Raw genomic sequence first — 24763 nt, 5'->3', positions numbered from 1 at the left:
TATAAAGATCAACAAACACATTATGTAATGTGGACATATCTATGAAGCCTGTCGACGATGTAGATCTTTATAGACTTTATACCTAAACAATACTATAATATCGAACACGACTTTTCCATGAAGCCATATTCCAAATCATTTGTCTAGTGGCAGAACAAGTACCCTGGAACCAGCAGGTCTTTCGTATGAGCGGTGGGTCAGCGAAAACGACTTTAACAGACATGCGTATTGGACAGACCCTCACCTCATGAGAATATTATTAAGTGGCATTGGGTTTTACACTGGCAGGATAAACTAACTATTATGAAACGCTTTTCACAGTATTAAACATTATATTCGCTATAATTATAGAATACAATTTTTGACTACATGCAACCAGAGAGAATTCTAAGTCGCCGCGTGGTATAGCTTCTTTTCTACCAGCCTGCCTGCTAACGACTATTTCCGGAAATACCTAATATCATCGCCTAGGGCAGCGGAGCATAACACTTTCCTGCGCCTGATGGTTAGTGCAGTCAAGTCCAATTAATCAACCTAGAGCAACGAGAGACGTTGTGTCGCATTCTTACATCATAGAATCACCGATTATAATACTTGTAGATTTCTCATAGATTTATACGGATTATATATAATAATAATAATATCAGCCCTGTATTATATACTTGCCCACTGCTGAGCTCGGGCCTCTACTACTGAGAGGGATTAGGCCTTAGTCCACCACGCTGGCCTAGTGCGGATTGGTGAACTTCACACACTTTCGAATTTCCTATAGAGAACTTCTCAGATGTGCAGGTTTCCTCACGATATTTTCCTTTACCGTTATATATAGGGATTAACCCCGAGATAAATAATGGCAACTTTTTTATAATTTATTCTAACTGTGGGAAGTAAGAATTTTCAAGTTATTTATAATTCGAGACTTGAACATCAATTTGCCAACAATGCTTTGCGTGTTTTATCTTTTTAGTTATTTTCATTAATGCTGTATAAATATAGTAGTAAAATATTTATTTAAGTATTTGATTTCATTGTTTTCTTTTGGTAGCTAGTATTTTTAAATCTGTTAGTATGTACCTGATGGTTTCTCGTTTGCTTGTTATGAAGTCGAGAACGCTCTTATACGGTGCCCGCTCATTTGCATGCCAAATGTTACATGAACGTGTTAGATTTTTAAGTAGAGGCATTTTAAAATAATTGTGTATTTTTATACACAGATCACTTATATAAGCAAACGAACATAATATGTATCAATCATTTTATACCATCAGGACATCAGTGATAAACACGTAATTACGTCAGTAATCAAGTAGGGCGGATGCGTTTTCAAGCATGCGGAAACAAGGACATACGAGTCCGATGGATGATGCCCAGAACCGGTCCTTCCATATAGCGCTTAATGGGGAAGGCCTATGTCCAGCAGTGGACGATTCCCGGCTTAAATACTGATGATGAATGTAACCTTTGCTAAGTTAAACAATATATAAACAAGGTACCATTTTATTTAAAAGTAGTGCCATTAAGTGACTCATTTTATTTCTCTGTGTGACAAACGCAGTAGAGTTCTACGTAGTCCTTGTAATTCAAAGTCTTGTGTGGTGTTGCTACCAGCGGCATGCTCGTCTCATTTAATTACTATAAAACAAAACTGCGCAGTGAAAGCGAATCGCTCGCCCGTCAGCGCCCCTACCTTCGATGGTGGAGCACGCAAGCCTTGACTCAAGGCGCGTGCGAGAATTAAAGGAAACACTAATGTAAAGAGCATCACGTCGACAAAGACCTCGCCATGTGCCCCTCGCACTCACGTGTCTCTGTGTAACAATACATTGTGCTCATAACAAAACTAGTATAGAGATAGGACAATTATCCTGTGATTTCACGCTTCTATATCGAAAGTATTATGCGTCCATAGCTATCACGAGTCGCATTCTAAGTTAACTGCGCTTCTCAAACTTTGAAATGAAATAAATGTAAACAAATAGTCCTTTATATCAGTCGTGTCTTTGATAAAATCTCTAATTATATGTACCAAATAGATCGTTTAGAAACAGATAGATGTGCACTTCCATTATCTTCATCTGAACATTGCATATTATAAAGTGGCAGGCTTCTCTTATAGGAGACTCTTCATGTGCGTAGTTTAATTCCTCTATATCGGCCTCAGAGGCACGATGGTTACATTGCATTTTCAGCGATGGCACACGCAAGTATTGTTTTAATCTGGCTAGACAATGTAGTTAGCCGAAGGGCTAGATATTATGAGACTTACAAAACCATGTTTTGTTAAGCTGATTTTGTGATTCGAAGTTCTGGGTGATGTTGCTAATTTTTACAACCAGGCGTTATTGTATAGATCTATACAAAATATTATTTATTCTGTGACGCACAAATAATTGAGACTGACTTATGAAAGCCAGTGTATCTCAAAGAGCTAGCGTTATTAATGTATGTCATTGTTACACGACTATAGTGGCATCTCAGAACAATAACAAGTAGTGGCATAGTGATTCATTGACATTATGAGCTGTCGAAATTTACGAATTTTCCAATACATAACATATATATATTTCTTGATCTACTTATCTACTACTAAATATCAAATACATAAATAAACGATATCTATACCTACAATATAATATATTGTAACTGCCATAACGTCTGCTTCCTGTTTTCATCATCTATCTAAAGAATATCGACCTTTATCGTACCGACGCTAGTATTTGATTCTGTGATACTCTAGCGTCACTATGTTTAATTTCTTAATAATAATCTTAATAGTTTAATCGAAAAACTCTTTTATGACCTCAAAAATCTGAAGATTGATTTGAAAATAACCTTTCGTAAAAGCTATCCAGCTTCAAGAACATTGTCTTCAATGTAGTAACAGAGCAATACGACACCAAACATCACGTCGTAAGATGTCGAACCAATAGACCAGCATGTGTAACAATTTATAGTTCTGGACAGTGTTGCTACTATGTGTATCCAGGCGTGACGGTAAGTACTGACTCCAGGCGAGAGACTTCTCGTCAATCAGCTGGATATAAAAGATACTGTAGTTTATCGTGATTAAGCGCAAGTGTCAAAAAAACACTCAAAGAGATACAATCTTATCGCACCAGCCGAGATGATCGGTATAAAAACACGCCACCACACACGACCCGGCATCTTTATCAGTTATGGCTGCATGGATCAGTTCCTTATTATTTTTGTGCGTGATCGCGTCAGTACATCTCAAATACTTGAGCGAAGATGAAGACGCAAAGCGAGAGCTTGCGGAATACATTCAGGAAACGAAAAAAAGCATCAATCCTCGTTGGAGGCTGCACTACCACGTCATACCGCCGGTGGGCTGGATGAACGATCCTAATGGTTTCTCATACTACAAAGGTGAATACCATCTATTTTTCCAGTACTACCCTTACGATAGTGTATGGGGTCCGATGCACTGGGGGCACTCTGTAAGCCCGAATCTCGTCGACTGGAGGGAATTACCCACTGCCTTAGCACCGGATGAGGAAATGTGCTTCTCGGGGAGTGCTCTCGTCGATGGAGACAAACTAGTTCTGATGTACACGGGCCGCTTGAACACCGACACGGATCCTTTCTACAATGAAACACAGTACTTAGCTTTCAGCGACGATGGTGTTAATTTCTACAAATATGAAGGAAACCCAGTCCTGGCGCGGACTCCAGACGGAGCTTATGACTTCAGAGACCCCAAGATATGGAAGTATGGAGACTATTGGTACGTAGTTATCGGAAGCAGTACGCATGATGCACGAGGCAGAGTCCTACTGTATAGATCACAAAATTTATACGATTGGGAATTCTTAACGGTACTCGGAGAATCCAATGGAGAATTAGGATACATGTGGGAGTGTCCCGACTTTTTTGAATTAGATGGCAAGTACATTCTCCTCATGTCTCCCCAAGGACTGGAGCCTCAAGGCGATAGATACAAAAATACCCACCAGACAGGCTATATTATTGGCAGCTTTAATTACGAGACATTTGAATTTGTCCCGGAAGTAGACTTTCAAGAGCTTGACTTCGGACACGACTTCTACGCGACCCAAACCCTTGACGCTGACGGTAAGAGGATTGTGGCTGGTTGGTTTTCGATGTGGGAATTGCCACACCCGGAAGACGTCGACGGCTGGGCGGGCGCTATAACCATCATGAGAGAGTTAAAACTTTCTGGTAATCGACTCCTCCAGCAACCACTTGATGAAATGTTGTCACTTCGAAATGGATCGGTACATAATGGCTCTTTCAATAAAGATGAGTCGCTAGTATTCGAGAAGACAGGAGAACTCATTATCAATGGTGACTTGGAACAGAAAATTGAACTAGAGATCGCGGGGACGAACGGTGGCAACAACATTTGGATCAGATGGGAGCCGGAGGTCAAAAAGGTTGTGGTAGACAGGGGCGGTGACGTTAGACAAGTGGAGTGGAGTCCCATCGGGTCGCGCTCGTGGAGGTTGTTCCTGGACGCCAGCTCGCTGGAGCTGTTCTGCGGCGAGGGTGAGGTGGTGTTCAGCACGCGCTTCTACCCCGATGGAGACCTACGAGTGAACAGTTTTAGTGACCAGAGCCTCAACGTGGAAGCGTACAAACTGGGACGAAGCGTGCCTGTTTAGCCTAAAAGATTTTTGTTCCTACTTTCTGGGTTAAGGAGCGCCCACACGTGTGCTATATAATATATATTTTATAACAATTGTTAGGCAACATTTTATAACAATTATAGAGAAAATTTACAGATTGTTATCCTGACGTATAACATTCGTCAACACAATCTTTTTGCACTTAGATATAACAAAAATGCTACACGATGGCATATTATAACTTTTGTTGAATAGCATTTCACCAGACGATGGCAGGGAATCCAGTAAGAGAACTTTCCTTTGTTTTCCTTAAAGCCATCTTAATGAGCAAATCCTCTTCCATTTGATCACGACCTACCTCCTTCGAAAGTGCACCCGAGTTGACGGAATTGAAGAGTCTTATGAGATATGCAATATCTTATAAATGAGGTTTTATAAGACGTTTTACAATAAATAATATATGTTGTCATAAGTTTTACTAGTATGGGAGTGTTTAATACCTAAATATTTTTTAACGTACCAAAAATAAATAAGTATAACATGTTATAATGCTGTTTATATAATACTGGAACGTTATCATTACATTACATTTTATAACACATGTGTGGAACGTCCATTAGGATATTGTATGTAGATTTATATTTGATAAGTTACATATATATATTTATTAAGTGTAAGATTTTACATAATATAATTTAAGCTATGAATTATATAGATTTTTTAACATTGTGTTTTGTTTTATATGTTTTTAATTTCTCCTATAATAAACACAAGATACTAACTTATTAAAGTATATGACAAATAGCAAATTTATTTGACATTAACTGGATTACATTCAAAACTCAATACGTTTGTAAAGTTAATACTAGGGTACATAGCCTAGCGGGAGTACTGAGTCTAGTTCGCTTCCTACTATGTTGTAGCTAATTTTTTCTACATCGTAAAAACCTGGCTTGACCGTGTTGGTTAGTACCAAGTTTTCAAGTTTTTGAGATATCGATGTAGTCAACGATATCTCAGAAAACCCATGCGTGGAAACCGACATAATGTTCTTTTTTCTCAAATTGGCAAAAATTAAAATTGTGCCTTGTTTATCGAAATAGTTCCATTTATTTTCTTAAATACTGAGTAGATTAAACGTATAATATGATTTTTTGCATATAGTGTGGGGTTATATGCGATGCATGTGTTAATATGCAGTCAGGAAGTCAACCAAATTCTTCGAAGGGTCGCAGCAAAGTTATTAAAAATCCTTACATAATATGTATACATAATATGCGGGCGAAGCCGAGAGCTAAACAATGATAAATTATTTCAATTACCAGCAATAAAGTGCTTGGAATCATAATGTAAAAAAAGGTTGTATTATTATGTTTTTTATTGAGATTCTAATAAACACACACATTTCACGCCTCACTTCCGCAGGTTGTAGGTAGAGATGCAACCAAGGCATGCATTTTTCCCCATGTATGTTCCGGCCTACGAGCTGCAATTCCACATTATAAGCTGATTCTGAACACAAAAACCCAATAACAATTTTACCGATCCGTGGTTTGAACATATGATCACAGTCCACAGAGCGATGTACTACCACGCACGCTTACAACCACGCTGCCAGTAAACTCTTCTTTATAGTGTATACTCATGTTTCACAAATAAAAGAATTTGAATTTAAGGAAAAAAATAATACCTAGTATTCTAATATATTAACAGCTAAAAGCACGGCGCGGTGGCCCCGGAGGAAACGGTGATATTGTAGGTCTTGTTGCAGCCTTACCTACTCCACTCCAGGTACCTAAGCGATGACCAACCTGAGAAGAAAGGCACATAAAAACTCTGCCGTTAACTTAATACCTAACCTAATAAAATAATTGCATAATTTTTTTCGCAACCTACCCTTTATGGATATTATTTTTACTTAAGTTTTTACACATAACATCTTACATAATTATGAGAGAACTGTACAAGACTTTGTTGTAATTGATAAACGGTTTGTGGTGTCCCTAAAACCTAACGTGGTGGTAAGGTCCATGTTTGATGATAAGCTGCCAGTGACATTTCCTCTATATTTGCCTTCTTTCCTGATGACTCAACATTGAGTTTTAAGACTGATGACCTCATCACCAGTCGCCCTTGAGGCTGAGCGATGCAAGTAATCGCATGTGCGTAAAAAAACATAATTAACAGGCAACAAGGTGTGGACGGCGACACGTACCATAGAGATGACATTGGCGTCGATTCTGAAAACGTACATGGGACGCCATCAGATGACATGTCGCCCTCATAATGTTTATCATAACATAATATTATGCTTGTATCAATACAGCATAATATAGTTGACAATAAAAGTCGTCATAGTCTCGATGGACACTCTAATGTATTTAATAGGCATATTGTACAGGCAATTGTTCAATAAACTGAAAATCTGTACACAAAAGAAATTTAAATACTTTTGTCGGGGTGTTTCAATCGATCACTTGGAATTTGCATCACTAACTATTGAAACATTTGAAACTATTTAATAAACAAAGGTGTTCATACAATAAGCACTCTACTCGATCGTGATATACCTACGTTTACTCTTCCCGAACCAAACAACACACTCGAATAATGCTATCGGCCAGTTGATCGGTATATAAGCGCAGCGCCGGACACCATTCGATATCTTTATCAGTCATGGCCGCGTGGATCAGTTGCTTAGTTTTCCTGTGCGCGTTCGCGTCAGTACATCTCAAGTACTTGAGTGAAGACGAAAATGCTAAGAAGGAGCTCGCGGAATACATCCAGAAGAAGAAGGCGAGCATCAACCCTCGCTGGAGGCTGCACTACCACGTCATGCCGCCCGTCGGCTGGATGAACGACCCTAACGGCTTCTCGTATTACAAAGGAGAATACCATCTGTTCTATCAGTACTACCCCTATGCCAGCGTGTGGGGACCCATGCACTGGGGCCACTCCGCCAGCTCGAACCTCATCGACTGGAGGGAACTACCGACTGCTCTTGTCCCAGATAAGGAGCAATGCTTCTCGGGAAGTGGTATTGTCGATAAAGACACCCTTGTCCTGATGTACACTGGCCACGTCATCACTGACAAAGATCCATTCTATAACGAAACACAGTATTTAGCTTTCAGCGACGATGGCGTCAACTTCCACAAGTATGAGGGAAATCCAGTCCTCTCTGTGTCACCGAACGGAACAGCCGACTTTAGGGATCCCAAGGTATGGAGGCATGGAGATTATTATTATGTAGTTCTCGGCAGCAAGACAACCGACAAGCGAGGGAGGGTACTCTTGTACAGATCGCAAAATTTGTATAACTGGGAATTTCTGAAAGTGCTGGGAGAGTCTCACGGAGAGTTAGGTTATATGTGGGAATGTCCTGACTTCTTCGAGCTGGATGGGAAGCACGTCCTTCTCATGTCTCCTCAGGGAGTTGCTCCTCAGGGCGACAGATACAAAAACACCTTCCAAACTGGATACCTTATCGGCAACTTTAATTATGATACTTTTGAATTTGTTCAAGAAGTCAGTTTCCAAGAGCTTGATTTCGGACACGACTTCTACGCAACCCAGACCATAGATGCTGACGGTAAAAGGGTTGTGGTCGCTTGGTTCGCGATGTGGGAGGTGCCGCATCCTGAAGACGTCGACGGTTGGGTGGGGGCGATGACCATCATGAGAGAATTGAAAATTTCTGGTAACCGCATTCTCCAAAAACCTTTGGATGGCATGCTGTCGCTGAGAAATGGATCAGTACACAACGGCCCCGTTGACAGGAACGAGTCGCTTGTATTCGAGAAGACAGGAGAGCTCATCATCAACGGTGATCTTGCGAAGAAAATCGAACTGGAAATCGTCGGAACTAACGGAGGTAACAAGACCTGGATCCGGTGGGACCCAGCTGTTGGCAAGGTAGCAGTTGACAGGAACGGCGACGTGAGGCAGGTGGAATGGAGCCCAATCGGGTCGCACTCATGGAGGCTGTTCCTGGACGCCAGCTCGCTGGAACTGTTCTGCGGCGAGGGTGAAGTGGTGTTCAGTACCCGCATCTACCCCGACGGCGACTTGAAGGTGAATAACTTGAGTGACCAGAGCCTCAACGTGGAAGCCTACAAACTGAGACGAAGCGTGCCCGCTTAATAAAGATGTATCCCGATCCTGCATTACTAGTATTATAAATATTGCATTGGCTTCAAATTAATTATGTGCGTAAGAATTTTAAATTGTTATAAGTAAATTAATCATTTTTGCATAAATATTTTTTTTATTTATCTTCACTTCGATATCTTTAAAATTTAGTACCTACCTAGATAGGAAGAGTTTAATTAAGAAAATATCATGATAATTTAAAAACTTCTTAAATGTGTTCTGGGGGCGCCACTATAGCTTTATCGTTTTCATAGTAACGTTGAAGTTAGTGCAAGAAATTATCGCCATATTTTATGTTGATGTGTGTACGACGTCCAGCTGTTAACTATTATAATAGTCAATAGACCATAGACCGTAAATTACACATACAGTAGATACCTATTTACTGTAAATACTGGTCTGCGAAGGATTTACTTTTAACACATTTTGCGAGATTTAAAGAATTAAGGAAGCCCGGATTAGTCTCGGTAATATTTTTTATAAATACGTTCGTTATCTACTTGGCTAAAACATTAGTGCTCTTGACATAATATTATGCGATAAGTCTATTATCATAATATTCATTTCGGTTGAACCATGACCTACTGAACAGAAATAATATCATGAATACGAAAAATATTCTTATATCAGGAAGCTAAGAAATAAGCAAGAGAGTCATCTGACGATGAGTGATCGCTGCTGCCATAAACAGCTAAAATGTCGGCGTGACAGCAGGCTCGTGGTGGAGTTCAAACTTCAAAAAAGGGACTGCGATTATTGGACCCAAAGTCTTCATGACCGCTGACAAAGTTTATAGGTACTCCGTGCAAAAAAGACATAAACTTTTAAGCAAATTTTTTATGACTTAGTTAACTAGCCTCTATTTCTTGCGTCAGTAGTAAGTTTTTTTTACGTTACCTAATAATATCGGGGGTCTAAGTTCAGTCATGCTACCTACTTAATTATATTTTATTTTTTTGTTTTATCTGCATAAAATGTATAATTTTGACACTCAAGCCATGGAACAAGGCATAATATATTTTTAATGTTCTAATATCTACGTGGTTAAAATATGTGTCATCATTTTCCATTCAAAACAACCATTTTGTATATTGCTCATCACGCTACCGTCTCGGAACGTTGCATTGTTTGTACTTACCTACTTGCGTAATGGTCAATACTATAAACGCTAAACAATTGTATCGCTAAAGTGTACCTACAACTTACAAGCATAATAATAAAAATAATATCAGCCCTGTATTATATACTGTCCCGCTGTTGGGCACGGGCCTCCTCTACTACTGAGAGGGAATAGGCCTTAGTCCACCACGCTGGCCTAGTGCGGGTTGGTAGACTTCACACACCCTCGAAAATTTCTAACAGAGAATTTCTCAGGTACGCAGGTTTCCTCACGATGTTTTCCTTCACCGTTAAAGCAAACGTTAATTCACAAAGAATAAACACATAATTTTTTAGAAAAGTCAGAGGTGTATGGGCATACACTTTGGGATTTGAACCTGCGGACATTAGTCTCGGCAGTCCGTTTTACTACCAACTAGGCTATCGCCGCTTCTTACAACCATAAAGTGTTCTAATTTTAAGGATCCGAGATACTTTTTTTTTTAAATTACCAGTGCCGTACCGTAGCGTATGCCTTGGTACCACGTACAGTACAGTACGAGGTACCGCATAATACAACTACGGCGAAAAAATCCGCAAAATATTTTTATTTCAATGTCTAATATTTGCGTAGACATACAAACCTAGAAGTTTAATATTACGCCCATATTTTTCGCTATGTTAGATACCATGTAATACGAAGACGATATATTTGCTGTTTACCGAAGACAATTGCTAACTTCTGGCCGATAGTATGCGGATGGTCCCAAGGACTTCACCAGAGGCCTTATCACAATTGTACCGTGTACGCTATACAACTGCGCTGCCGCCCCCGAGGCAATTCTTGTGCGCTCGGTCCCCACACCGAATGCACGCCCAAGCACGAGGATACATTTATAGCTACCTCTCCCAGCTTTCCTCCAGGGCCCTGTAGTCGCAAAGCCGGGGGATTCCAGTATCTCATTCGCAGGTTTCCCCCGGTTTTCACTGCGGCTCCTATACTTACCCAAAAACACTACGCTGCCGGGACAGTCATATGACGATACTCGTTCCACGCGATATTCTAAGTCTGCAGTGAGACTGGGCGGACTCGATCGAAGACTGACAGCACAGAGCAAATTAATATGAGAATTAGAACGGCCGTGTGCTTTTAGTTGAGCTTCGATGGCCCCAACACACACACTAAGTAATACAAAAAACAAAATGCTCTCATTTGTTAGCACACATACACAACAGAACTTAAACAGATGCACTGATACTTGTACACACCACGTCCACTATCGCTATGCAATCGTTGCGTATACGAAAAGCCAACGCCGGTGCTACGAAAATATTGGATGACGATTTCTACAATAATTTTATGTGTAGTCATATCTATAGCACATGAGCAAAAAACCGGTGAACACGAAGAAGCTATAAGGTAAGCCCACAAAACTATGCCGACCTATGGATTTTTAATAATAATGTATTTTTGACTTACTCGATGCTTGAGCAATGCGTCAAGGCGATTGACGTGTGTTCATTGATCGACCTTCACTGTGATGTTATATTGTTTGGTTGTAGAAGGAAATCCAAATACTATTATTTCCTCCCTACAGCTCAACTGAGTTCGCAGTGTTTAGCATTTCGAGTGTTCATAAGCAGCGATGATTACTGTTCGCCATATTATCGGTTCTTCACTTATGAAACTAAACCCACATAAGTTCTAAATTATAAAAGTCTCTTTTATGTATTTACTTTACTAAAAATGATTATACGGTCGAGTACAGTACTTAAGTATATAAAAATAAATTATTCATTTTAGATTTAGTTTCCTTACTATTTACTTTTTCTAATAAACATAAACAAGACGGCATACAACTTGCGTTGAAAGAGTACTTAGTTCAATATTTACACACAGTAATATGGCGCTTAGGAACAGCACAATATATATTAATATATATCGCAACACAGCGAAATAATTTTAAATAATTATAGTTATATATTATAATATATTAATACTGCGTATAAAATTCCAATAGAAACTGCGTAGTAACGGAAATGTGTCTCGAGTCAAAAGATAAAGGGAACGAAATGAAACCAGACGTCAGAGGAGATAAAATACGTTTATTTGTTAAAATTTGTTGCCGTCATGTTACAACCTCCGCGCTCCGTCCGTGTCCGCCGCAGCCTACGTACATAACAAAACTTATCTATACATGTGTACTTAACTAAATACATTTCTTTAAACACGAGCTAACTAACCAGCATTTAAAATGCCTCCATATAGCATACATTCAAACATAGTACGAGTTTATATGAATTAACATTACACCGCCGAGAGCGCATACTTCTCGTATGTACAACGTAAAGTACTCGATAATTTCAAATCACAAACTTATAAAAACAAATGAACACCCCATTTGTGTTATAAAGCTGTCTTCCACGCGAATGAGGTTCTTATTCTTATAATATTAAAGTTGGAAGTCGGAACACATTGCAAGCGTTACGGAACGATAAACTAAACACTAAATTAGGTTCGGACATTTCTCACAAGCCCCCGCTCATTCGTTCATAGGTGACTCCTTGTGTACTATTACGAATAAATATGAATTTCTTATAACATTATAATAAATACTTTTACACCACTTTTACAGTGAAATGCAATCACTTTATATAATACGAGGCAAATAGAACTTGGCGTGCGGAGAGAATCGACATTCAGATTGAAATTACACGCGTCAATCGATTTTAAAAGTATATGCGGAGCGGTGGAGCGGTGGAGCGGTGGAGCGCCGCCGCCGCACGCCGCGCGCTGGCGAGGTGGCTTCCGTCCGCCGACGAGCGCCTTGTTCACAAACATTCGAGTATTATATGGTGTTTATAAGCGTCATTTTTATTTATAACATCGCCAATTACTCTATGGATATTAAATACGAAATAACTGTCCTTACGTCGTATAACAGGTAGCAGAAGCGATTACAATTAAACATGTAACTTAATACTATGATATTGTTCTGTTGTGTGCAGACATTTCTGTGTATTCTGTGGAGGCGCTTGTACTCGCCGCCCGTGAGACGGCTACTTGCAGACGGGGTAAAATAATAATAGATTATATCTACAATGAAAATAATTTGGCCAGTAATATCGGTGGTTCATGAACTGAGTCCAAGACCATAGTAATCAGTAATATGTCAAACCAAATATATTCATAAAAGTGTTGGCTCACACTCCTTGCACGGCTATATGTTTCGACCGTCAGTATGAAGGTAGTGGCGAGTGCAGGCGCCTCGCTGCAGTGATCAGTGATTCACAGACGGGGCCTCGCAAGCAATCACACTTTGTTCACAAAAAAGCCTCTCACTAAACATAAATTCACAATTTATTATATATTATTAACATTTAAATGCTATATAAACTACGTGCATAGCTTAATGGTCTTTACACATAACGCGTCGCATCCCTCCCGCGGCGCGGCTCCGTCGGGGAGTGTCGGCGCGACTGTTACTGTTTCAATACACTACGAGTTAATATTAGTTACATTATCATCCATATATCGTATATATCTCTATACATGTACGGTGCACATGCGCAGTGCACACCGAGTGATAGCCGGTTGAAGATATCGCACGTCTGTATCCTAAATCACATGAACTCCGAGTAGCACTGTCTTTACACCTCGCTTAATATCACGCGGAACATCTTCTCCTGAATGTTGAATCCCTAACCCCGAGGCGTGTGCAGCTGCCGTCGCTAGCCGTACTCCACTCGCTTCAACCACGACCAGTCTCTGTGACCTCTCTGCCAGGTAGTTGGCCATTACCCAAACACACAGATTACAGTTATGAAATTTTTTCGCTAACCGAGTGACATTCGATTGTCGGATGGAGCGAGACGAGTGACAGCGGCTCGCACGCCAGCTCGCACACCAGCTCGCACCGTGTGCACAAACCCTTTAATATTAACTACATTACAAGTCATAGAATCCCTAGGTATAGTGCAAAGGATTATTAAAGCATGTATATATATTGTTACATTACAATTGTCTATATATCAGAATATATTTTAGTATTCACTAGTGCTTTTATCTCATTAATTTGTTTTTTCACGATAGTTATTCCAATTTGCTACTCTACTACACGGCAGTCCGTCGCGACTAACTCGGCATCGGTAATCTTCGAAACCCACATTCGACCGTCTCCAGATGGTCACTGAGCAGCTGTGACGTGCTAAACAATATAATGACGTGACACTACAGCGCCGTTCCTTCAAACAATGCTGAGAACCAGAAAAAACTAAAATCACCGAAACACCATGTTAGTCGCGATGGACTGTATTTGTTGATATTCATGTTCACAACTTTGCCAAAACGTGAGACAATTTGTTACAAAACTGTACATTTTTTCACACCTAGTCATCACAATGAAGACGGTTAATAGAAAAAAATGTTTTAAATAAATAATTAAACCTTGTAACGGATCTATCGAAGTTGTCGAGCACAAGGGAAGCAGAACATCTGCCGCTCAATGTTTCCAACTAATCCTAACAAATAATAAATCAAATATATTCTTTACATTGCACTTATTCCTTTATTGTGAACGCGTATTTTCAACAATATGTACATACATAATGTAAGGTTATAAACTTTTCCAATCAGTGTTTCACTCAAAACTATTGCAGCGGGAAAGCAACGAAATGGCGGCATGACTATGATGAATTGTTTACCGTTTCGTGTTATGGAGGTCGCACTCTATGAGTCAACACAAACGTCAGGAACTGGCTCGTGTCCCGCTGCCATCTGATGTGCAACAACTTGCCCGAGATAGGTACATCCGATAATAAAACACTGACCAAAAATATTCATAATATTACGACAAACTATAATGTAAAGTTTTGCGAGAGATTCAATAATTGATATTTGAATTGATTATCAAAAGATAACATGAGCGGAGTTTGAAAATACTTCAATATTTCATAATCATTAATTATTTTTTAACCTCTGACGCAAAACATGTGGTGTTGCGTTTTTTTTTTAGATCCTTGTGTTCGCCTATTACAATTTCCCATTTTGATTATATTATGAACCTCCGGCGGGAATGAACCATCGTCTCACAAACCGATATGAATTGACAGCTTAGCTGTTGCGTTTCACGCGACGTGAGTACTAGATGCTATCATGACGCTCTCAGAGCAGAGTTCCGACCTCCCTTGTCCCCAGAGGTGTCATAACACATAGTGATGATTCCTTACCGTCACGTCGCGTCGGTTGATACATTCGTTAATGTGCTTTGTGGTATACTGATTTATATCATTTTCTATGGATAATGAATATGTTACCTTTTGATAATCGCTCCATTACTAGATTTTTAACTGAATCCCACACGCTTGAAGTTTGAATACAAAACGTTATAAACGTCTAATGTACTCGAGTGTATCCGCGAGAGTCCCAAGCAAAGCCAGGTGACAACTTAATAACTATCACATGCGTTACGAATTTAACACCCCCCCCCCTTGTTTCCCTCCCCCTCCCGGCTAGTGCCGTCCATTATTGCTATTCCCATTCGCGACCGAAACTTCGTACGAATCGCGCACATCATACGGAAAATATCGTCCAAAACGCGCACATTCAAAGCTCAATAACAAACTCAGTACGCGACACTGTTCGCGTCATTACGTTTTAAACGTATACACTCGCGGACGCGTCGCGTTGTATGCGCACTTTTATCGATACATCAGAATACGGAATCCGAAGTCGATTCGGAACAGTTCCGGGTGGTACTCCCGGTACGGTGTGTGTGCATCGTGAAGTCCTGTGCCGAGGTGCAGCATCATAGTGTGACAGTAGAGGTCGGGGTGGCGGCGGAGCGTGTGGCGCGCGCGCGTGCGCCGGCCGGGCGCGGCGGTGCGAGACGCGCGCCGGGCTGGCGCGGCGGTGCGTGACGCGCGCGCGGCTCGGGCGGCGGCGCCGGGCGCGCGCGCGCTCTCACACCGCGCCGCGTCAATACGCGCGCCGCTCCTCCAGCTCCGCCACCTGAGGGCACCACGCAGCCGCGTTATAATTTTTCAAGTCTAATAACATATGTTTGTGATCAAAATTATACGTTAACATACAACTTCAATATAACGTTAAAGAGATTTTCAATTTTGGAAAAAATAATATATTATACTGATTTGAATTTTTAGTATATAAAAAAATAACTTCATTAAACCCTCATTTAGAAAGCAACAATTGTACGCAATCATTACTAGTAATAATTATTAGAAGATTACTACATAATATTGTACAAACAAACGCGGGCGAGAACTAAAAACTCTCATGAAATTATGACCGGCTTACAAGATCGTTCGGACAACTTTGTCGCTCAATGTGACTACACATTATTTGTGGAAGCTACGAGCATTGTACAGAATGTTTTGAATATCTGATAAAAAAACTTGTGTAAGTTTATTGTTTAATCTAGGCGAATCTCGTTTGTAAACTTGAGCGAGAAATACCTCACCATCGCGCATGTTTAGACGAGCCAACTTTTTATGTCTATGTGCGAAGAAAGACAATCTTTCCGGCTAAATAGGGCTTTATGCATTATAAAAATACGTCTCGACTTAGCGAGTGTGCGTGCGGGTGTCCGTGTGTGTGCGTGTGTGCTTGCGTGTGCGTGTGCGTGTTCGTGCGTGTGTGTGCGTGCGTGTGTGCTCACGTCGTGCAGGCGGCGCCGCTTGTGCGGGGGGTCGGCGGGCGCCTCCTCGATGACGAGCTCGCCGCTGACGCCCTCCTCGCCGCCGCCGTAGCCGCCGCTGCAACACACCACATATTGCTTGAATTTTTGCAAAGGCTTGATGTCTTAAATCTGAATTTGATGACTACTCAATATACCTTAATATACACAATATTATAATTGGAACTTAGAACGCCGATTCAGGTCAGTGAACTTAATAGCCGACGAATTATTTACTTTAGCAAATTATCTCTCATATAAGAGTGCGTCATATTAACCTAGCGGAGTACACGCGCAAATAACATTTACTTCGTTATTCATAATTTGTTAAAATGTCACAAATCCTCACTGAGCAATAAATAATATATGTTGCAATAAGTGTAGTGCTCACGAGTAATACGGCGAGTGTTGGTGGATGACGACGTGCGCGGGCACCTCCTCCTCCTGTATGGACACCAGGTTGCCGCCCGACGTCGTGCCCACCACGTACTTCTCTGTAATGTCACAAATAATACCTTCATTACAACTCGCAGTCTAACATCCACAGAGCTACAATAGTAAACACATTCAATCACTGAGCCACTATAGACTGTGCGACGAGTGTGGTGGTTAGTGTCAATAGGCGTGTCGTACTCGTACATGACCTCATTTTAGTATGCCTCGAATAAAAGGCGATTAACCGCGAGACCTTCACACAATAACTGAGACGCACAGTTGAGACTCTTTGCCTATATGAGTCCAAATAAAACAAACTTTGTGTGTAATTTATATTGGGTGTAGTGGTTGTGGCGGGTGGATTACCTTCTCTCTCGCCGCCGGCTCCGTTGGTGACCACCGTGATCTGGTGTCCCGCCATCACCAGCGCGCCGCTGCTCGCGTTATACGTCAAGCCGTGACCTGCGAAACGATAGTACACATAATGAAACATAGAAATAAATCTGTTGGGTTTTGTTATTAGTGTCCGCTGCGACTGTGTGTAGTGACTAGAGTGTAGTGTGTGTGTGCGTGTGTGCGTGTGTGTTACCTGGCGAGCCCGGCGCGCTCTGGCTGACGCCGCTGCGCGGGAACAGGTACTGCGTGCCGCCCGTGCCCAGCCGTGACTGGCCCGCCTGCTGACAACCACACACTGTTACACTTCACGCAACATATTAAGCAACTGAAGACTCGAGCAAGTCTTTCGCCTGACCGGAGCTGCAGCGTCGGACTAATATGCATACCTGTTGATCCTGTTCTTCGCCTGTGAACAGGTCAGGTGTAGGCTCCCGCGACAGTTCCTCGGGGGTCACCAGTCCGGATACGCCCACCTGCGATGGAGATGTCGGCGCACTCCTGCAAATGTAACCCCATGTTGATCAGTGAACACGTCCCACACAAGACACGCCCATGTAGTGTGCGTCTGTCGAATCGTAATGAGCAAGCCCTTGCTTGTGGTAAGGTATTCGTATCCCTTCGGCCTGTGTAGATCCCTATTTCGAAGAAGCCGATAGTGGTGTGCGCGTGCGCGTGCGTACCTGGAGGAGAGGCCGAAGGGCGCGCGGAATTGCACGCCGCGCGGCCGCCGCGGGCGGAACGCGAGCTCGATGAGCTTGCCCTCGCTCTGCGGGTCGATGCGCCAGAAGCTGCCCTTGCCGGGCTCCTCCTGGCTGCGCGGCACCTTGATGAAGTATCTGCAACGAGAACGACACGCTCGTAACATCCAAAAATATATTGCAAATATTGTTAGATCTAGAAAGATAAATTACAACGCGAAGGATATTAAAGTGGGTGTGACATAACTGTTAGTTTGAATGTGCGGTAGTGACCTGTTGAGCGAGAGGTTGTGCCGAATGGAGTTCTGCCAGCCCTTGTCGGCGGTGCGGTAGTACGGGTAGTGCTTGGTGATGTAGGAGTAGATGCCGCTGAGCGTGAGCTGCTTGTCGTGCGCCGAGGCGACGGCCTGCACGATCAGCTGCGCGTAGCTGTAGGGCGGCTTGGCGTCGTCGCGGCCCTCGCGCCCCTCGCGTCCCTCGCGCCCCTCGCGCCCCTCCCGCTCGCGCGAGCGGTCGCGCACGTCGCGCGCCTCGCGGGAGTCACTGCAACATACATCATTTATATATTTTATTAATTTACCGACAAACCTTGTAACTTATAGCCTCTTAGGCCAGGTTATTTCATCAAAGGCCAATAAAGTAAGCTCTTGTCACAACAGCTTATTGCGAATATATAAAAAAGGCATATTCACTGCACGCTCAACCTTTATAATAAAAACTTTACTGGATCACGGATAAACATTAATGATACACAGAATGAACCCTCACCGCACGTCTCGCACATCTCGCACGTCCCGCACGTCGCGCACGTCGCGCACATCGCGCACATCACGCACGTCGCGCGCGGTGCTGTACCCGGATTCCGAGTTCGATGAGGAGGCCTGCTGGATATCCAACACAACACGCTACATTAACTTTATTATAAAAACATAATATTATATTTTTTTTGACTTGGTTTCGCTACTTCTGTAGTATACAGGGCGAACAAAACATACGGTCACCTCGTGGTAAGTGATCATCAACATCCATTAATATGAACTCAGCATGACCAACGACAATCAATCATGTGCAGTGCTTTACAATGCAAAGTTCTGGACGGTGCATTGTGGCCCATACACTTTATATTCCTTATCTATACTATTATTACTATTTATATATATAAAGCTGAAGTTTGTTTGTATGTTTGAATGTGATAATCTCAGGAACTACTGGTTAGAATTGATGACGATGTTATTCGTTTTAAAAAGTTGAACAAAATATAATTGAAAACAAAGTCCCCCGCCGCACCTGTTTGCCTGTCTGAACGCGATAAACTCAAAACTACCTCCTAGCGGGTTTCGGTGAAGTTTGGTATGGAGATAGTTTGAGACCTTGGGAAGGATATGACGGGACATATAGCGGGACTTATTTCGGAAAACTCATTCACGTGGGCGAAGCCGCGAGCAAAGGCTGGTATTTCATATGTGTATTTCATCGGACTACCTCTCCCCGGTAGAAACGATGCAGGCATCATCACCACCACCATCAGCCACGACCAGTCCACAGCTGAACATGGGCCTACCCCGAAGATTTCCAGGCCGACCTGTTAAAAGCGAGCTGCATCCACCAAGTTCCTGCGACCTCCATCAGGTCGTGAGGTATGACGTACATTGCATTCGGAATGAGTGTGTATCGGCGGCTGGTGCGCGGTGACGTCACCAGCACGCGCGCGCTATCGCGGTGTCGGCCGATGGGAACTGTGCGCGTTGCGCTCGTGTTCATTCACTTTGTCGTATTGATTGTTCTATATTTACACCGCAGCATAGTTGTGTAAGTGACGCCTACTCGTGTAAACAAGTGTGACGTCTCTAACTCAATGTTTTTGTTCACCGCTCTCTGAACCTTATTATATACGTTATTTTTCCTAAACTAAATTCATGTAAATGGCCAGAAATATATTTGCTTGTCTGGTGTAAGTAAGTCCTAGCAGTGAACTAGTTCAGGCATCAGCAACAGTTTCAATCTGTTTTGTTTGTTTATAAAGTGGAACAGGTGTGTGGCGGTGGTGGAGTATCATACCGCGGTGCCGTTGGAGCTGGGCCGGTGGTGGTCGGCGAGCGCGGCGCAGTGCGCCACCAGGCCCAGGTCGGCGTGGCGCCGCCCCGACCCGCCCGCGCCGCGCGGAGACGTCGGACAACTGTTCGCTGCGCTTATTGTGCCTGCAAACACAACACACCGTACACACTCTTTAACATACTTCTGCTCCAATGGTTTTCATTAGGGATTTATCAAACACATAACTGTCATTCTGTACACAGTAGGGGTAACGACTAAAGTACACATCTTGAGAAGCAACTATAATAGGTACCGGTCCGACGGTAGCGTTCTAGTCAGCTGATCTATGTTGTTAAAAGAGGGATGCTACACCTCTCATTTATCGACATTAATACTTGTGTTCGTCCTCAAGTCCAGTGTAGTCAATTAATCATGTCAGGACAGAAAAAGTACATAACATAATAAAAGAGGATATTTCACCTCATAAGATTGCGAAATCTTGTTAAAGTAAAAAAGGATCACAAAGCCGTAAAAGCTTTAGCGACAATTGACAATAGAAAAAGGAGACGTTACCCGTGGGGGAAGGCATCGGACTGCGCACGTCGTTGTCAGAGGGGATGGAGATGCGCAGCGGCGGCATGGGCGGGCCGGAGCTGCCGCCCGCGCCGCTGCCGCTCTCCTCCACCAGCGACTGGAACTCCAGGCGGATGTTCGTCGACGGGAAGCGGAGTGTGCATCTGGAAAACAATAACGTCATCATCATTATTTATTTCAATATGTAAACAACTGGAGATTAAAGAAAGAACATATTAAGAGTGTAATTATCTTTTATAAATCATAGACTTTGCTATCAGACTGTTTTCCAAGAGACGGGAAGTGAGTATATTAGTCCTAACCTTTATGATATCGTAATAGTAACTTAAACATAACCGGAACAAGACTGGCTGTGAGCCGCCCAACGATGTTTCGTCTGCAAACAACCATTTCAAGGGAAGCTATGTCTTAGCGCGTACGCTGGAGTCTAGACTAAATAGGTCAATTAAGTCGAACATGGCAGGCACAGATATGCGCCTAGGCTCCGTCGTTACGGCTTATCGCTGGCTCGCATCACGTCATAGCGCAATAAACTTCCTAAAATGGAGAGCACGTCTGGCCTTCGTAAAAATATTTTTCTGTACTGTTCACAGACATAAACTCTCATAGATAACAGACATGCAATTTGAGATAAAACTATAAAGAAGCCCATTGAATCTCACGTAGAGAAAATCAAGAGACTAAAATATTGACGGGCCCGGTTATGTGAGTTAAAGTTTAAGTTACAAGTAGTTCCGATATAGGACAGTTAGCTTGGCATTAGTCATATTGCCTTGATGCTATATGTACGTAAAATTTTATTAAAATAAATAAGTCATAAAGCCTAAAATGCTGTTGGAATAGGTGTTATACATAGTGTTCCCCCAGCGCGACCACTCATGTCTTTGGTCTCATGTGGATGCTAAACCATAATAAAATCCCTGTGGTCCATAGTTCCCATGGCGGCCATGCCTGAGTGTACAGACATGGCTACAACGCGACTCTGCAAACATTTTACACACTTAAGGCTCCTTACAAAGCAAACGGTCCTGAACAATTCGTTCGATACTTGGCGGCGCGCGAGTTACCTACGAGAGGGACTGTACAAGATATACACGAATAATTTCTTTAAAAAATATTATTTTTGTCTTTTTAAAAAATTATAATTACTAGAATAATACTTATTAATTTGTCTATCTAATAGTATTGGTTGCAAATTAAAATAATGTGTACTATTATAGGAGGAGACGCACGGATCAACAATTATAGTGGTATTATCATTATGAAATCCATATAATAAAAAACTTTAAAGAACAAAAGTAAAAATAACATATAACATAAAATATAAGGTGCTTAATGTTTTTCAATATATATTATAATTAGAGAAGATATCTTCCAAAAATACGATTTGCACGCCGCGCCGTTTTGATGAAGGGGGGCTATAATATCGATATGAAAAAAACAATTAAAACCCTATCCGATCGCGACCCGACAGCGCGGCGTCACCATTTCTGCAAATCGATTTGCCGCAGTATAATGCGCCCTATATTACCAGGAAATGCATATTACTGGAATATCAATCGATAGACAGTTCAACGACAGCCTGGAATATCATGCTATAGTATAGGTGCCCTGGAACTGGGTAACTTGAAGCATCGGCTCGGTACAACAGCCTGCGACAACTTCACGCCCGAACTAATGTTATTCATTTCCCTCACCTTCGCGTCCTGTCTATTGTTACTCTGTGACCGTGTGTTGAGCCATGAGTCGGGACTAACTTCATGCTAGTCGTATAAATAGACTTCTATAATACTCAAGCTTATAATAATTAGTAGATAGACGGATGGAAATATCTTATTCGTCAAACAGTACGAGACACTTTATATTGCAATAATTGCATTTAGTCTCTTCTATCTATAGACATTGATAGTGAATAAGGGAGGTTTACAGGGCTTTAAACAAATGTTACACGAGGCATCGAGACTCTTACGTGCGCAGCTTTATTAGCGTCCTAGTCGTGTGCCTGATGGCAGTAGTCCCATACTCATAATGGGTCGCTTGGCTACCTCTACGGAAATACTGCCTCGGTGGTATAGTTGTAATGCGTATGCGGTACGAACATCGGGCTGAAGTTTGAAACCTAATTCCTAAGTCATAAAAATGGTAACTGGGTTTTCTGTCATGAAAATTACTCAGTTGCCGCTTGGAGTCAGAAAGCTGGAGGTTTTGTACCTGCGTGCCTCGGAAAGTATGTGAAGCCGTTGGTCCTGCCCAAGTTATAAATATAATAAGATCTAAGGTTCTATAGTATCTCGTGCGTATCTGGCTAATCTTCGATGAGATGGATGATGGAGATGGATTTCATTCCGAAAAGAGCTTTTTACTGACGCTTTTCAAAAAATCCAGCATGCAATACATATTTTTTTACTCCGATTCTAGTATGTTTGTGGTTCGAACCATTTTGTAAACCTGTTCGTAATGCATTGAGGTCCCGAAAACATGTTTTTCTGTATTTTATTATTATTTGATACATAATATTGTTATACGCCATTATTTATTTAGATCTGCATTCATGTTTACAGGCTGTTTAAATGAAGCCGTACGTTTCCGTTGTCTAAATAAATGGTAATGTTTTATAGTTTTCTCCTGCGTCCCGTCTAATTTTTCCAAAGCCTATAACCTCTTAACCTTGATAGTTCCACGCGGACGTTAACTTACGCGGCGTACGTAAAACTTCTTGAACAAAATTGACGAACAGTCAAAAAACAACAGGTCGGCTGGCGGGTATAATGCATTTAAATATGCACTCAACTATGAGCGGAATAAAGCTGGAAGTCGTGTGAGAGAAGTAAAGGTAGGGGTATCGATCGCCTTCCGTGCTAAACTCGGGACGTCCTTCACCCCGTGCCCTTTGAATATAAACCAACAGATTTACGGAGCTCTCTGGATATAACCCAGGGATTCCCAAACTGTGCCATCAGTTATAGCGACGAACATTTACCTAACATGACATAAGCTTACGACGGTGCTCTAACATCAATATTAATGGATGCGACTCGATTGCGATCTAAAGTGCGATATCTATATTAGACGCGGTCAAATTAAGGTTGGCATCTTAAGATAGTCGCTTTTTAATAAATCCATTTATCTTCAACTCAAATGACGTCTAAGTAACAGCATGTGATGGATTTTAACAGCTGAGTTTAGTTTATGTAACATCGCCTATTCAGGTGTGAACAAGCTCGTCAATTATAGTATAAGCTTGGTTAATTAAATATATCAATACGTTAAATGTCTACTTGTAATTGTGCTCAATAGTGTGTACATACTGTGTCCCCTGCCTACGCCCGTAAGTGTTAAGGTGATTTTTCGTCATTGACGTAGCCTCGTGTGTCGGGCGACTAAAACATGCGACATAAGCTATTGCGAATAGTGACCAGTCAACTGTTAGGTTATCTCAAAAGACTCGCGTTTAATCCCTGTTTTAAAACCATTTTTAGCCTTTTTTCATATCAATAAATGGGAAATTGGAGCCTTTTTTGCTCCGTCGCCTTCGTCGTCGGCGACTTTAGGCTCCTTGGTGACGAATTTTCAGCAAATTGGACCGCCACGCCATCCGTCTGGCAACAAATCACGCGCTGTCACATAAGTAACCAACAATAAACATTATAAATGTAACCTGAACTCAGTTCGATCAGGACTTGGTGTGATTTGTCATGTAATCAGATTGGAGCTTTGATCTATAAAGTACTACTTTACAGATTGAATTTATGCCAGATTGGCAATGTTTTTGTCACCATATACCGCATGAGTAACCGATCCACGATAGGACCCCATCACGACTCACGACTCTCCTCCGCTGCGGTAATATGCATTGGAACGGGGGAAGATTAACACAGGCATGCAATCAAACACAATATCCATCGTACACAACGTTCAGTAAATGTGTACAATCTAATATAATATACAAGCAATTTCGCGAAGCTTCGATATACATTAAGGCCGTGACACATATACAGCGGTGGTCGTTTAGCACAGGCCACAGTACTAGGTCGTGTAGGGTCACAGAGGCGCA

The 24763-nt window shown here is 41.8% G+C and overlaps 2 protein-coding genes across 4 annotated transcripts; one reads left to right on the top strand and one right to left on the bottom strand.

Moving 5' to 3' along the window:
- The first annotated feature begins 3140 nt into the window (after positions 1-3140).
- LOC115447068 lies at positions 3141-8838 on the top strand. The gene is made up of 2 exons (XM_037437945.1): positions 3141-4637; positions 7248-8838. The coding sequence occupies exons 1-2, from the start codon at positions 3177-3179 to the stop codon at positions 8748-8750; spliced, it is 2964 nt and encodes a 987-aa protein (XP_037293842.1). The 5' UTR covers positions 3141-3176; the 3' UTR covers positions 8751-8838.
- A 3105-nt stretch (positions 8839-11943) lies between these two features.
- Positions 11944-20887, bottom strand: LOC115447081 (forkhead box protein K2). Of its 3 annotated transcripts, none has more exons than XM_030174001.2 (11): positions 20689-20887; positions 20140-20279; positions 18850-18965; positions 18355-18624; positions 18064-18219; positions 17770-17881; positions 17577-17664; positions 17354-17449; positions 16944-17046; positions 16535-16631; positions 11944-15867 (listed from the first exon to the last, which is right to left on the bottom strand). In XM_030174001.2, exons 1-11 carry the CDS (start codon positions 20876-20878, stop codon positions 15835-15837), a joined length of 1401 nt encoding a protein of 466 aa, XP_030029861.2. In that variant the 5' UTR covers positions 20879-20887; the 3' UTR covers positions 11944-15834. The 3 variants fall into 3 exon arrangements, with proteins under 3 accessions (XP_030029861.2, XP_037293681.1, XP_030029862.2); XM_037437784.1 differs by having other exon boundaries at positions 17577-17661; XM_030174002.2 differs by having other exon boundaries at positions 18850-18962.
- Positions 20888-24763: the final 3876 nt, after the last annotated feature.

Source organism: Manduca sexta, chromosome 12 (genome assembly GCF_014839805.1).
Source record: "Manduca sexta isolate Smith_Timp_Sample1 chromosome 12, JHU_Msex_v1.0, whole genome shotgun sequence".
NCBI classification, from domain to species: domain Eukaryota; kingdom Metazoa; phylum Arthropoda; class Insecta; order Lepidoptera; family Sphingidae; genus Manduca; species Manduca sexta.
The sequence above is the reverse complement of the archived record's forward strand: the minus strand, read 5'-3'. Positions and strand labels throughout refer to the sequence as shown.